This window comes from Mus musculus, chromosome 15, assembly GCF_000001635.26.
Source record: "Mus musculus strain C57BL/6J chromosome 15, GRCm38.p6 C57BL/6J".
Classification (NCBI taxonomy): domain Eukaryota; kingdom Metazoa; phylum Chordata; class Mammalia; order Rodentia; family Muridae; genus Mus; species Mus musculus.
This window is the reverse complement of record NC_000081.6, coordinates 54,939,308-54,952,909: the sequence shown is the minus strand read 5'-3', so window position 1 is coordinate 54,952,909 and position 13,602 is coordinate 54,939,308. Positions and strand designations below refer to the sequence as shown.

General features: G+C 44.2%; 1 protein-coding gene across 7 annotated transcripts in view; it reads left to right on the top strand.

Annotated features, from left to right (window-relative positions):
- The first annotated feature begins 120 nt into the window (after window positions 1–120).
- The window catches only part of Enpp2 (ectonucleotide pyrophosphatase/phosphodiesterase 2), a 113,889-nt gene continuing 100,407 nt past the window's right edge, over window positions 121–13,602 (top strand). For all 7 annotated transcript variants that reach the window (XM_006520598.3, XM_006520596.3, XM_006520594.3 and 4 more), the window contains exon 1: window positions 121–362. In XM_006520598.3, coding sequence (XP_006520661.1) covers window positions 144–362 — 219 coding nt within the window. In that variant the 5' untranslated portion in view covers window positions 121–143. The remainder of the gene's footprint in view (window positions 363–13,602) is intronic.

The following is a 13,602-nucleotide window of genomic DNA, read 5'->3' as shown; positions in this document are numbered from 1 at the left end:
GAAAAATTAACCCAGCGCGGTTGGGGGTGGAAGTGTGAATGGCGGTGCTTGGACGCTGGGTCTTCAACGTCCGGACACTTTTCCTTCCCTAAAGCCATTTTAGTCAAAGGTCATGTGTGTGTCCTGTCAAAGGCCAGCTTCCAATGGAATCACTGTCCCCCGGGGATAGCGGGGGCCCCCTGACTCCATCTGCTTTGGAGAAATCCCAAAAACAAACGGTCCAGCGCAAACAAGCGCAGTCAGGAGCCGGCAGTGCCGGGCTTAGCTCCCAGGTCCCCGGCCCGCAGCCCAGGCTGTGTCCGCAGCGCCCTGGCTGGAGCGAGGCACCCGGACGCCGCAGCATGAGCCGCCACGCCGATCCGGTAGGGTAGGCAACCCCTCTCTGCGCGTGCTCCACGGCTTGGGGCTCCCGGGTCACGGGCGGCTGCACTGTGCATGCAGCCGGGGCAAAGCCTGCAAAGGGGCCTCGGCAGCAGCCGGAAAAACGTCCGGGGTTGGGCTGCCTTCCCGTGCCCTCAGCTGGACCGGGTTCCAGGCTCACAAACGCGGAGCTAATTTTGAGTTGTCCTTGCCAGAGTCTGTTTGGCTTTGCAAATGCGTATCTCGTTTCTGGAAAACAAGCCAGTGGAAGCTGCAGAGGGGCTAGGGACGAGTCTCAGCTCACCACAACTGGAGCCTGTGACTAGGGAGCGAGCCCCTTTGGCCAGAGCCAGTCGCAGGGGGCTGTGAGCTCTGTCCTCTTGTGACAGCCAGCCTCCTTGGCCTTCTTGTTTATGACTCCTTGGACAAGCGCTTGGCAAGGCTGGGGAACTTTAAAGCCTTCAGTAGCATTCTCTGTGCTCTTTCCTATGCTTGCCTCAAGGAGACAGATCGTTTTTTTTTTTTTCTGAGTGGGGAAGCCCTTCCCTGCAGCCAGATCCCAGGAGCCAGACTCTGCCCCTTTGTATTATTATTATTATTATTATTATTATTATTATTATTATTATTATTTCATTTGAACAAGTCCTTCGGATGGATTTGTGCTAATTTTGGTTAAGTATAGAGGGCCGGTTTCTCAACTGATCTCGAGTGCTTTTGGACTGGACTTGAAAGTCTTCTAGGGTACAGCAGATAGGCAGCAAGGAGCGGGTGGCTAAAGCGTTTCAGAGATTGCTGTGTTTCATCCTAACAGGTTAAGCAGGGAGCCATTTCTCACTGATAAAGGAGCAGAAAACAAAAGCCTTTCTGGGATTTGTTTATGCCTCTAACACCTAGTTCCATTGAACTAGGAGGTTCCCGGCACGGTTTCAGGTGTTTTCTGAACTTCTGATCCCTCTCCAGAGGACCACCTTCAACTGCTACCCAGCGTTTTCTCCTTGAAAGACTAGGTGACAAGACCTCACTTTCCTTGTTCCCTACTTATCCCTTCATATCTAGCCAGGAGCCTCGGTCCACCACTCTGAAGACTAACTTTTGTTGAGGCCGTTGAAAGCCTCTGCACCAAAACCTAGAGAAATTGCAACTCCTCTTCTTCAGGCTCTCCTGGGGCCATTTTGAATAGCTGGCTCTTCCCTCTCTTGTGTTTAGACTCTTAGCTTCTGTAATAATACACCTCCTTGTTCTCTTCTGCCCTTCTGAGTCACTACTTACTGCCTTAAAAGCCCCACTCCAGATCTTTCAGTGCGTCCCTCTGGTCGCTCCTCAACTCTCTTCCCTGACATCTAGACTACATCACCTCATTCATCCCAACAGCTTCAGCCACTGCAAACCCACACAGAGTCTGGAGCACAGCCTTTCTCCTAAAACATCTCCAATTAGATGTTCCACAAAGCATCTTGAAGTCAAAGTGTTCAAAACTGAATCTGTCTTCTCCCTTCTTCCTCCTGCTCTGCTCTTCCATTCGGATGGCATCCCCTTCACTTTAGACACAGCAGAGTCACCTGAGGTGACTTGTCTTTCATGTTGTGCCTCCCTTTCTTCCCATTGGATGAAGTTCCTGTATGCACCTTCTAGTTTGTATTATGTATCATCTTTCCTCCATTGTTTGAGTTCAGGCATTCTGGTCACAGTCTCACATTCCTTTCATTTGGGGCCAGTGCTGTCCAGTCTGTGCCTTTATCTATATTGGTTATCTTTCTTTTCTCATTGCTGCAGGATGGGGGACTTACTTCTGCTCACTGTTAGAAGGAATAGTGTCCATTATTATAATGGTCTGGTCCTGGGAACATGTGGTGGGTGGTCCCCCTGCATGTGTCTGAAGTCAGGAAGCCAGGTGGGAGTGGGTGTGGAAGTAGGGGTAGGGGTAGGGGTGGGGGTGGGGGTTATGCTAGAGCTGAACACTGCCCCTCAGCTAGGTTTTTCTTTTTATTGTCTTTAGTCTGGGACCACACCCTGTGGGATAGTGATGCTTATATTCAGGGTGGGTCTGTGGGTTTTCTGTCCTTTCTGGAGACACACTCACAGACATCCACAAGTGTGCCTTTCAGGTGATCCTAAATCCAATCAATAGCATCACATCACCTTATCTCCATGGAGTGTCAGGGGTTCCTAAAGTGCAGTGTGGTCACAGACATGCTTTGTGAGATGTCTCTAGTGAATTTTTGTACTTTTCTTTTAAGAATGATGCTGGTAAGTACAGGTTCTCCAAAACTAGCCTTTTTTAATAGAAATGTGCATTGGTAGTTTTCCTGCATGTATGTCTGTGAAGATGCCAGGCCCCCTAGAATTGAGACTAGTTGTGAGCTGTCATGTGGGTGCTGGGATTTTAACCCAGGTCCTCTGGAAGAGTAGCCAGTCCTCCTAACACACTGAGCCACCTCTCCAGGCCCCACGACTAGCCTTTACCCTTACTCATTGCTCTCCTCCCACCCACTCCCTAGCCACATCTCATGAGTCACTTTGCACGTTTTATACACACTGTCCACTAAGCAGGCACAGTAAACTATCCCCTCTCGGCTCACTAGCCTCATTATTGAAAAAGGACTCAGCTGATAACCACCTTTTCCTGGGAACTTCCCGGATCATCCATGCCTCTTCCAGAGTGGGTTAGCAACTTTGCCATGGTCTCCTCACTTCTCCTCCCGCCTCCTTCCCTCCTACCATCCTTTTTATTGAAAAGTTCTAGTCATCTTGCCCCAGCAGACGGTTCACACGCGATACAGAGCAACTGCTTCTGTCCCACTGTTATTTCTGTCCTAGGATCTTTAGATCCTAATGCTGTCTGTCTCAATTGGGATGTTTCATGAATTCTTGTAATTGATTTTCCCTTTTCTGCCTGCTCTCCCTCCCTGCTCCCTCCCTCTCTCCCTTTCCTCTCCCCCTGTCCCCTTGTCCTCCTCTTCTCTTCTCCCCTCCTGTCCCCTTCCCTCCCTTCCCCTCCCCTTCTCTCAGCTTCCCTCCCCTTCCCTCCCTCCCATCCCCCCCTCCTCTCACCTCCCCTTCCCTCCCTCCCATTCCCCCTCCTCTCACCTCCCCTTCCCTCCCTCCCATTCCCCCTCCTCTCACCTCCCCTTCCCTCCCTCCCATTCTCCCCTCCTCTCACCTCCCCTTCCCTCCCTCCCCTTCCCTCCCTCCTCTCACCTCCCCTTCCCTCCCTCCCATTCCCCCCTCTTCTCACCTCCCCTTCCCTCCCATCCATTCCCACTCCTCTCACCTCCCCTTCCCTCCCTCCCCTTCCCCCCTCCTCTCACCTCCCCTTCCCTCCCATCCATTCCCACTCCTCTCACCTCCCCTTCCCTCCCTCCCATTCCCCCCTCCTCTCACCTCCCCTTCCCTCCCTCCCCTTTCCCCTCTCCTCTCACCTCCCCTTCCCTCCCATCCATTCCCCTCCCATCTGCTCCCCTTCCTTCCCTTTTCACCCTCTGGGTCTCATGTATCCCAGAATGACTTCAGACTTGCTATATAGATGATGAACTTCTGATCCTCCAGTTTCTCCTTCCTGACGCCTGCTATTTATTACAGGTGTGCATCATTATCCTTAGTTTTATGTAATACTAGGAACTGAATCCAGGGTTTCATGCTTGCTAAGCAAGCACGTTACCAACTGAGATATATTCATTAGGCCAAGGGTGCTTATGATGCTCATTTGGGGGACCGTAAAAAAATGTGTATGTGTGTGTGTGTGTGTGTGTGTGTGTGTGTGTGCAGGAGAACAACTTTATGGAGACAGTTCTCTCCTACTTTCTTAGGGGTCTGGGGCTTGAATTCACAACATCAGTCTGGTATAGCAAGCACCTTTATACAAGGAGCCATCTTGCCAACAGCTGTTTTGTGCCAGCAGCTTATGGAGGGGCTAAGAATGAGTATTCTGTTCAGGGATTGGATTAGAAGATGGAGATATAACAGCTTATGAGAAACTTTTTCTGAGACACAATAGGGTAGATAATAAAGATTCATCATATCAGCAGGAGAAGTCACAGCCATCCAATTATTTTAAGCAGCAAGGGTTTAGAATTTCTGGATATTTGAGATAATGTTCCCAGTCTCTACTGTATAATCCAAATCTGAATTTGGAGACCTTTCCTAGAGCTTATCTATCCCTAGGCAAGAAAGGCTTTTGTAGTTTTGCTTCTGTTGACTTGATGAAAGCAAAGAAATCCTCTTTGGGCTGCAGCCCAGCAAGAGAGAGGGACACAGAAAGAGAAGGTACCTGGGGCCTCTCAATGGCCATGGAGAAATACCTCCAAGAACTCTCTCGAGGATGATGGAGACCCTGGGAGACTGCAAGTGAGAAAATGTGGTTCTGATTTTCCAATGAGAGAACTGAGCCTTTGGAAACTCTGAGAGGTGAATGGTGATTGCGTTCTATAGGGAGTTATTTAAACTTTAAGCTGTTCTTAAGCTCTGTGGGGCCATGGCTCTTTTGAGGTTTGGATGCACAGTACTCTTCTTAGAAAAAAAATGTACAAAAGACTACACACAGCATTTTGAATAAACTTGTTGGGAGATTCATCCAAGTCTGTCCTTCAATACCCTTGAGTTGTTCAGGGCTTCTGGCTAAAATATCTTTAATCAAAGGGCTAATTAATTCAGTGAGTGTTTGGGAGAAGGGAGTAGATGGTGGTTAGGAGCCAGCATAATCAAATTATGCATGTTTTCTGTTTTTGAGAGGATCCTGTGTAATGTGTGCTAATGACCATGAACTTGGAGTCATAGGACCTGGGCTCACGTCTCTACTCTGGCAATCACTAGTTGTGTAACTTTTGCTCTGAATGGTTAATTCATTATCCGATTTTTTAAAAGGATAGTTGGAATTTTAGCTGAAACGAAGCATTTGAAAGCATGTGGGCTGTGCTATACTTAAAAATAAAAAGGATGGGGGAAAGAAGAGGAGGATTGAGAGGGGGGGATATGCAGAGCTGGGGGAGATGGAGAAGGGAACGGATGGGAATTGTTCAGGAGAGAAGTGGTGGCTTCATGCATTTAATTTTTAGAGATGTAATCTGGCAACAAGATCGGTCATAAGACATTTCTTCTAAAATTAAAGTTAGGCTTTATAAAAAAAAAGTCTAGAATAGCAAATATAGAAGATGAGAGTCATTTCACTCTGTACTGTTCAACTTTTAGAACATCATGTCTCAATGTGAATGCTACACATTAACGTTTTAGCCATTATTGTCTGAGCACTCACCATGGATCATCCACTGTGCTGTAAAAGGCGGATCAGATCAGCCGGAGTTTGCAGTGTAAGGAAGGTCTGGCCAAGGAACAGGTGGCTTTAATTTGACGTTATACTTTGTCAGAGGAAACTTAAGTCCAGATGGAGCTACATAAGAGGGAATATTGAATCCAAACTTAATGGGATGGGATGAACTATAGAATTGATGTCTGTCTACACTGAGATACAGAGACCCCAGTAGAGAGAAGCAGGATGAGTGAAGGTGATAAAGGAAAGAACGTTTCAAGATGATGCACCCTCAGCAGGCTGAGAGCCAAGAAACTGAAAGAAATAATCCCGAGAGGTAGAGGATGAAAGACACTAGGCTAGGAGGGGTAGTGACGGATGCTATATAAAGCTACTACATGGCAATTAATCATTAGGAGAATGGGAACCGGTGAAGGCGGTAAGCAAGGCTGCACTGTAATGTGTTTTAAGGTTTGCAATGACTAGAGAATGGACAGTAGGCTGGAGAGAGTGGAAGGAAGAAGGAGAGAAAGAAGAGGCAGAAGCAGAGAAAGAAGAAAAAGAAGAGGTAGAGGAAGAAGAAGAGGAAGAGGAAGGTGGTGGTGATCATGATGATGATGGTAGTGGTGGCAGACCAGGCACATTGGATGCACTGTAATATGTAATCAAGGAGAGATGGTGACCCCAACCAAAATGGTAGCTGGGAAGATAAAAAGAGATGGGTCAGTTCACAAGTAACAAATAGATCAATGGGTCATTTGGAGACATAAAGTAAGTGATGACAGACTGCAGGGATGCTGTAGAAAGGATGGGCTCAGTCCGGGTAATCTGTGAAAAAGAAGACTTAGAAGATTGCCATACCTGTCTTTGTGTCTTTCCTTTTGATGTGGAAGGGGGACTAACATCTCCTGTCTTGGAGATGGTGTCACTGGGTCATGTGGTAGGGGATACAGGAAACTAAATTTCAATGAATTTAGTAAAGAATTTCGGGGCTGGTGAGATGGCTCAGTGGTTAGGAGCACCGACTGCTCTTCCAAAGGTCCTGAGTTCAAATCCCAGCAACCACATGGTGGCTCGCAACCATCCGTAATGAGATCTGATGCCCTCTTCTGGAGTGTCTGAAGATAGCTACAGTGTACTTATTTATAGTATTTATATAATAAATAAATAAATAAATAAACATTAGAAAACATACCTTAAAAAAAAAAAAAAAGAATTTCGCTGGGCAGCGTGGTGCATGCCTTTAATCCCAGCACTCGGGAGGCAGATTTTTGAGTTCGAGGCCAGCGTGGTCTACAAAGTGAGTTCCAGGACTGCCAGGGCTACTCAGAAAAACCCTGTCTTGAAAAACAAAACAAAACAAAACAAAACAAAACAAAACAAAACAAAACAAAACAAAACAGAATTTCCTGACAGATTTCCCAAGACAAGTTCCTTGCTATACAACTATTGTAGAAACAGTTAGAGAATCCTGGATAAGGATAGGTAGGCGGGAAGACACTGTAGTTTCTGTTCTTACTTAAGATTTCAAAACTTGCATCCATCTCCCTGGCAGGATCTGTAGGCCTGGCATCTTGGTGCCACTGTGTTTACCTCTGTCACATCCTCTGCCAGGAATAACCTTCCTTCCCGCATTGTGCATCCTCACTGAAAATACACCATTTCCTCAAGTCCGACCCTGTGTCGCACCACACCCTTTATGAAGAAGCCCGTGCCCCTCTTCCTCCTCTCTGACTCACATTCACCCTTCTTTGTCTCCTCCTCCTCTTCCCCTCCTTCTTCTTAAGTCTATTTAAACACAGTCACTTGCATTATCTTACTTAGTATATAATTATTTTTATATTTATTTAAATTACTTGCCTAAATTACTATCTTCTAGAAGTACTGCAGTCTGTGATCACGTCTGTAACCCACTGGGGCAAACGATGTTTTGCCTAAGGCAAGAGCCTTTCATAGGGAAAGTTTTGTTTATTAAAAAGAGCTATTTTTGGTTGGAGAGATGGCCTAGCAGTTAAGAGGACTTGTTGCTCCTGTAGAGGATGTGAGTTGGGTTTCTAGCATCCAAATGGCAGCTCACAATCATCAATCACTCAGGTTGTCACCTTCTGACCTCCACAGATACTAGGCACACATGTGGTACATACAGAAATACACAGGCAAAGCACTCATGCACATAAAATAAAATTTAAAAATCCAAAAATAGACATACATAGGTGATACATACAATGTCTAGAAAGAGTTGAATGGAAGAAAGCACAAAGAAGAAGTAAACATCATGTAAAGTTGCATTACCTAGAGATGAGCATCATGACATGAGTGAATAGCCCTTCTATATTGTCCCGTGCACGTGCATCTTAAAACTGGAGTCATGCTTAATTTTCTGTAACCTGTTTTGCTCTTAAAAAAACAAACCCTGTGCTGTTATAAGTTCTTTGCAAACACAAGTGAGATTGCATCCCACTTTATAGCTATCTCATGGTTCCTTCAGTGAAGTTCCATAGCTGGGCATTAGACTATTTGCAGGTTTTTTTTTTTTTTTTGGTTGTTTGTTTTTTCGAGACATGGTTTCTCTGTATAGCCCTGGCTGTCCTGGCACTCACTTTGTAGACCAGGTTGGCCTCAGAAATCTGCCTGCCTCTGCTTCCCGAGTGCTGGGATTAAAGGCATGCGCCACCACTCCCGGCTTATTTGCAGGTTTTTGATGCAACATGTAATGCTATAATCAACTCTCTGTAACATGACCCTCTGCAACCATACTACACGAAACATTGACAGTTCCTAAAATGACCAATCTAGTTCTCGATTGAAGAGAGGATGCTGAGCATTAAGGAAACATGATTTCTAAAAAAAAAAAAAAGTCTCCTTAACTTAGCCTTTTTTTATTTTTTGAAAATTTTAGCTTATTAGTTTTGCTATATATTTATTATATATATGAGCTTCTGTACATCTATTTTTAGACCCACATTGGCAGCATCTGATCTGGAAATGTATTAAAAACCTGTGGGTTTTGGAAGGAAGGCATCGATAACTAATAAATTATATGAACAAATAATTGGGTTTGAAGTCTAAGCACTTTGGTGATTGAATAGTGTGAAGTGAATTTCTGCTCCTCCGCCGACTGGATGAGGGATGAGGACAGAGCTGCTGTAGAATAAAGGTAATTCTCTGGAAAGATGGACACTGGCCAGCACTTTGGTGTTTGGAGAAGGTGGAAGGCCATGGACTTGGATCCTTATTCTAAAGTAAATAACCCATCATCCCAGACACTCAATAAGCAAGAACATTTCCATTATAGAGTGGAATGCTCTCATCAGAGGAGAAACAAGCCTTATTTGGAAAGTACTGTGAATCCGTGCTGTGGTCACTTTTCAACAGACTAAATGAAAAATGTTATTATGGGTTGAATTATATCCCATTCTCCAAGTTCATGTGTTGGAGTCTTAGACGTAGACCTCACAGTGTGACTTTATTTGGAGATAGGGTTTTTAGAGGGGTCGTTAAAGCAGATCATGAGCTTGTGTCCTAACCCAATAGGACGGGTGTCCTTGTATAATGAGGAACGTGAACATGAAGACACACACAGTGGAAGGATGACATGAACAGGCTCAGGGTAAAGGAGTTAATAGTAAGCCAAGGAAGGAGACCTCAGATGAAACCAGTCTACTGATTGACACTTTACCCCTACACGGCCAGGTTTCAGAATGTGTGCCAACGCAAGTCTATTGGTTCAGCCACTTTTTAGTTAATTAATTAAGTATAATTTTTTTGGTCATTTTCATTCCCACTAGCCTCTTTCATTCTCCTCTCCTACTGAGACTCCTTTTTCTTCCTAAAAAAAAAAAAAAAAAATCCCCTTCAACCTTCATCTCCTTCTCCACTTTTCTTGGTGCTCGGAGTTTTACTCTTATTCCTTGCATCAACATGAATTGGGAGTTACTTATTAGAACACAACAACCTAGCAGTAGCTATATCCCACCCCCCGAATAAAAAGAAAGAAAGAAAGAGGGAGGGAGGGAGGGAGGGAGGGAGGGAGGAAGGAAGGAAGGAAGGAAGGAAGGAAGGAAGGAAGAAAGAAAGAAAGAAAGAAAGAAAGAAAGAAAGAAAGAGAGAGAGAGAGAGAAGGAGGGAGGGAGGGAGGGAGGGAGGGAGGAAGGAAGGAAGGAAGGAAGAAAGAAAGAAAGAAAGAGAGAGAGAAGGAGAGAGAGAGGGAGGGAGGGAGGGAGGGAGGAAGAAAGGAAGGAAGGAAGGAAGGAAGGAAGGAAGGAAGGAAGGAAGAAAGAAAGAAAGAAAGAAAGAAAGAAAGAAAGAAAGAAAGAAAGAAAATGATATCCTCACTCCAGCACCCATTAAGTGCCCACAGTCTCTCAGGGAGGGCTGAGCCATCTGGACACCCTCTCCCATGCATAATGAATGTGCGTTGGGCACAGTCTTGTGAAGGTCTTGTGCAGGGAGGAGCCACAGCTGCAGTGACCCCTTGGTTCTAATGGCTGTGTCCTGTCCAGAAGATGCTGGTTCACATCATCCTACCCCAACCTCTGGTTCTTAACGCTTTCTACCCTCTGGACCAGATGTTACCTGAGCCTTTGAAGGCGTGGCATAGATAATCCTAAAGAGCCAAGCACTGCAAAGTCACTTTTTCTTTACTTTCAGTTCATCTCTTCCTGTGACACTTTGCTATGGTATTTGTAGGTGACCAATACACACTTCCTAATTTCCCCCTTCCCGGCATGTGTTTTGTCTGGTAATCCTCAACTCAATATTTGTTTTCAGTCACCAAGTGTTCTGATGTTCACCCCCCAGATTCCGACGTTCAAATGTGAGCGTAAGACGTCAATGTTTTGGGGCTTACAACTTGTAAAGGGTTTTTATCTCCACAATGGCTTTGAACTTGACAGTGCTTGCGATGAGAATTATTTCTTCTCCACTGAGAGGATTTGATGGCTGACAGGATAGGCTTTCTCGGTATACAACTTGGTTGCTGACAAATCCAACTGTAAACCTTTGGATCTATTGGATATAATTGAGTTTTTCCATCATTAATACTGTTCAAGTATTAATTCAACATAGTGACATGAGGGGCGCCTAACACTTTCCTGGAAGCTGCTTGGCTTTAGTCAGCAGGAACAAATGCAAGATTATCGCACTTTTTCCTTGGGTGACCTAAGCTTGCACTTGGCACCCATGAGTGTGAAACACAATGTTTCGGTGGCTTCTACCCAGGGGGGTTATTACTTCTGAACCTTGGGGTTAATTCCCTAAGAATGCAATTCCTTTCCTTCCTTGGAGAACAAAATGTTGCTTGTGTTGATTATCCCCATTGTGTGATAGAACCAGAGTTTTCAAAACAGTGAGCCCCAGTGATCTATAGATATCACAGAGCCATAATGATCTATAGATAGGACATCAGATTTAGTGAAAACTAAATCTATAAAAACAAAATACCAAGGTGCTCCAGTTAACTTCAATATAAACAATGAATATTTTTAAAGAATGTTTTCCATTGTTGGATTTTTTTTTTTCGAGACAGGCTTTCTCTGTATAGCCCTGGCTATCCTGGAACTCACTCTGTAGACCAGGCTGGCCTACAAACTCAGAAATTCTCCTGCCTCTGCCTCCCAAGTGCTGGAATTAAAGGCGTGCACCACCACTGCCCGGTTGGAAATATTTTAAAATGAGCACCTTGGTATTTTGTTTTTATAGATTTAGTTTTCACTAAATCTGATGTCCTATCTATAGATCATTATGGCTCCGTGATATCTATAGTTCACTGGGGCTCACTGTTTTGAAAACTCTGGTTCTATCACACAATGGGGATAATCAACACAAGCAACATTTTGTTCTCAAAGGAAGGAAAGGAATTGCATCTAGCAACTGTATCTCAAAGGAACTAGAGAGCAGAGAGTAGATTCATAGTGTCTCAGTATGTCAATATCTCTTAAGTCTATATGAAAATTGTACATTTATTTTAGTAACACTTCAGAGGCTTTGGGCAAGGTTGAATGCCTTTGATTTTAGTTAGGGTCTTATCTTACCTTCTGTGTCCAGTTTGAAAGCACTTGAACTACACTTGGGCTAGCTATTTTGATGACTTGTCTTCTAGGGGTCATGCAAAGTACTTACATCAATTATCTTATGGGGTCTTCAAAACCAAGGCATAGCAGCGCTGGGGGATGGGTCAATGGTGAAGAGTACTTTTTGCATTTTCAGTGGTCCAGGGTTCCATTTAAGGAACCCATGAGGTGGTCTACACCCTCTTGTAATGCCAGTTCTAGGGGATCTGGTACTCTCTTCTGACCTAAACACACACACACACACACACACACACACACACACACACACACACACACACACACACACACACAGAGAGAGAGAGAGAGAGAGAGAGAGAGAGAGAGAGAGAGGACTTTAAAAGAGTTTTTGTTAAAAATAAATATAGACTTATATCTAAACATCCAAACAACCAAGAGTTGGCAAACTGTAGCCTAGGGGACAAATCTAGAATCTAGTCATACTTATAGGTTTGTTTGTTTTGCTTTTTTAAAGCACTGAGTTAAAGTTTATTTCATACATGCAGGATAGAAAAGAGCGAAAAGAAAGTTTCTCACAATGCCAACTTAAAAAAGGAGCTTTTTTTTTTTTTTTTTTTTTTTTTTTTTAATAGAAAAGGACAGAGGATAAGGATGTACAGTATGCAGTATGGTGCCCTAGGCTTAACGCCCAGCACCACATAAAGTGGTTTATAATCCTACCTATAATCCTTGAGTTTGAGAGGTAAATGAGGAGGATCAGGAGTTCAAGATCATCTTCAACATCATGAAGAGTTCAAGGCCAGCCTTGGACACAAGAGACTCACCCTGTCTAGTTTGAAGGAGGAAGTAGATTAAGAGAATATATAAGAGAGGGTAAGGTATGAATATGATTGAAATACATATGAATTTCATATCCCTTACCTGACATATGCATATGTATGAAAATATTGTTATTAATTATATTATGAATAATTAATATATGCCAATAAAGACATTTAAGAAAGTAATGTCAGGCTTGTTATCTTGTAACTGTAATCCCATTGCCTGAAAGATTGATGCTGTGGGATTGTCACGAATCATTCTAGGACACAGACTCATTCTCAAGGGAGACCTGTTCTCAAACAAGCAAACAAACATATAAACAAGAAAATAAGTGGGTTGAAGAGATGACTCACTGGCTAGGAGCACTGGCTGCTCATCCTGCAGACCCCGGTTCAATTCTTAGTGCTTATATGCCAGCTCACACCCACCTGGAACTCCAGTTTCAGGGGATCCTGTGCTTGCTTCTGGCTTCCAGGTGCCAAGCAAGCACATACTACCCAGACATGCATGCAGGCAAAACAGCCATATACATAAAATAATTAAAAAACTAAAACGTAAAGAAAGTGGTGGCTATTTTTTTTTAGTAATGGTTAATCTAACACATTAGCTGTCCCAGAGTTCCTGATTGAGAAATTCTGCTGGACTCTACATTTCTTTTTTTTTTTTTTTTTTTTTTTTTTTGAGACAGGGTTTCTCTGTATAGCCCTGGCTGTCCTGGAACTCACTCTGTAGACCAGGCTGGCCTTGAACTCAGAAATCCACCTGCCTCTGCCTCCCAAGTGCTGGGATTAAAGGCGTGCGCCACCACCGCCAGGCTCGCTCTACATTTCTAATTAGCTCCCACATAATAATTCGCATGCTGCTGATTTGGGGATCTAAACAATGCTGTCTACCTGTTACGTACCTGTTTATGTGCTTTCTGTATTAAGGTGGCAATATTGTTTTCTTTTCTTTTTAAAAGGATTTATTTATTTTAAATATGTGGGTCCACTGTCATTCTCTTCAGACACACCAGAAGAGGGCATCAGATCCCATTACAGATGATTGTGAGCCACCATGTGGTTGCTGGGAATTGAACTTAGGACCTCTGAGTTAGCAGTCAGTGCTCTTAACCACCGAGCCATCTCTCTAGCCCAGACAATGTTGTTT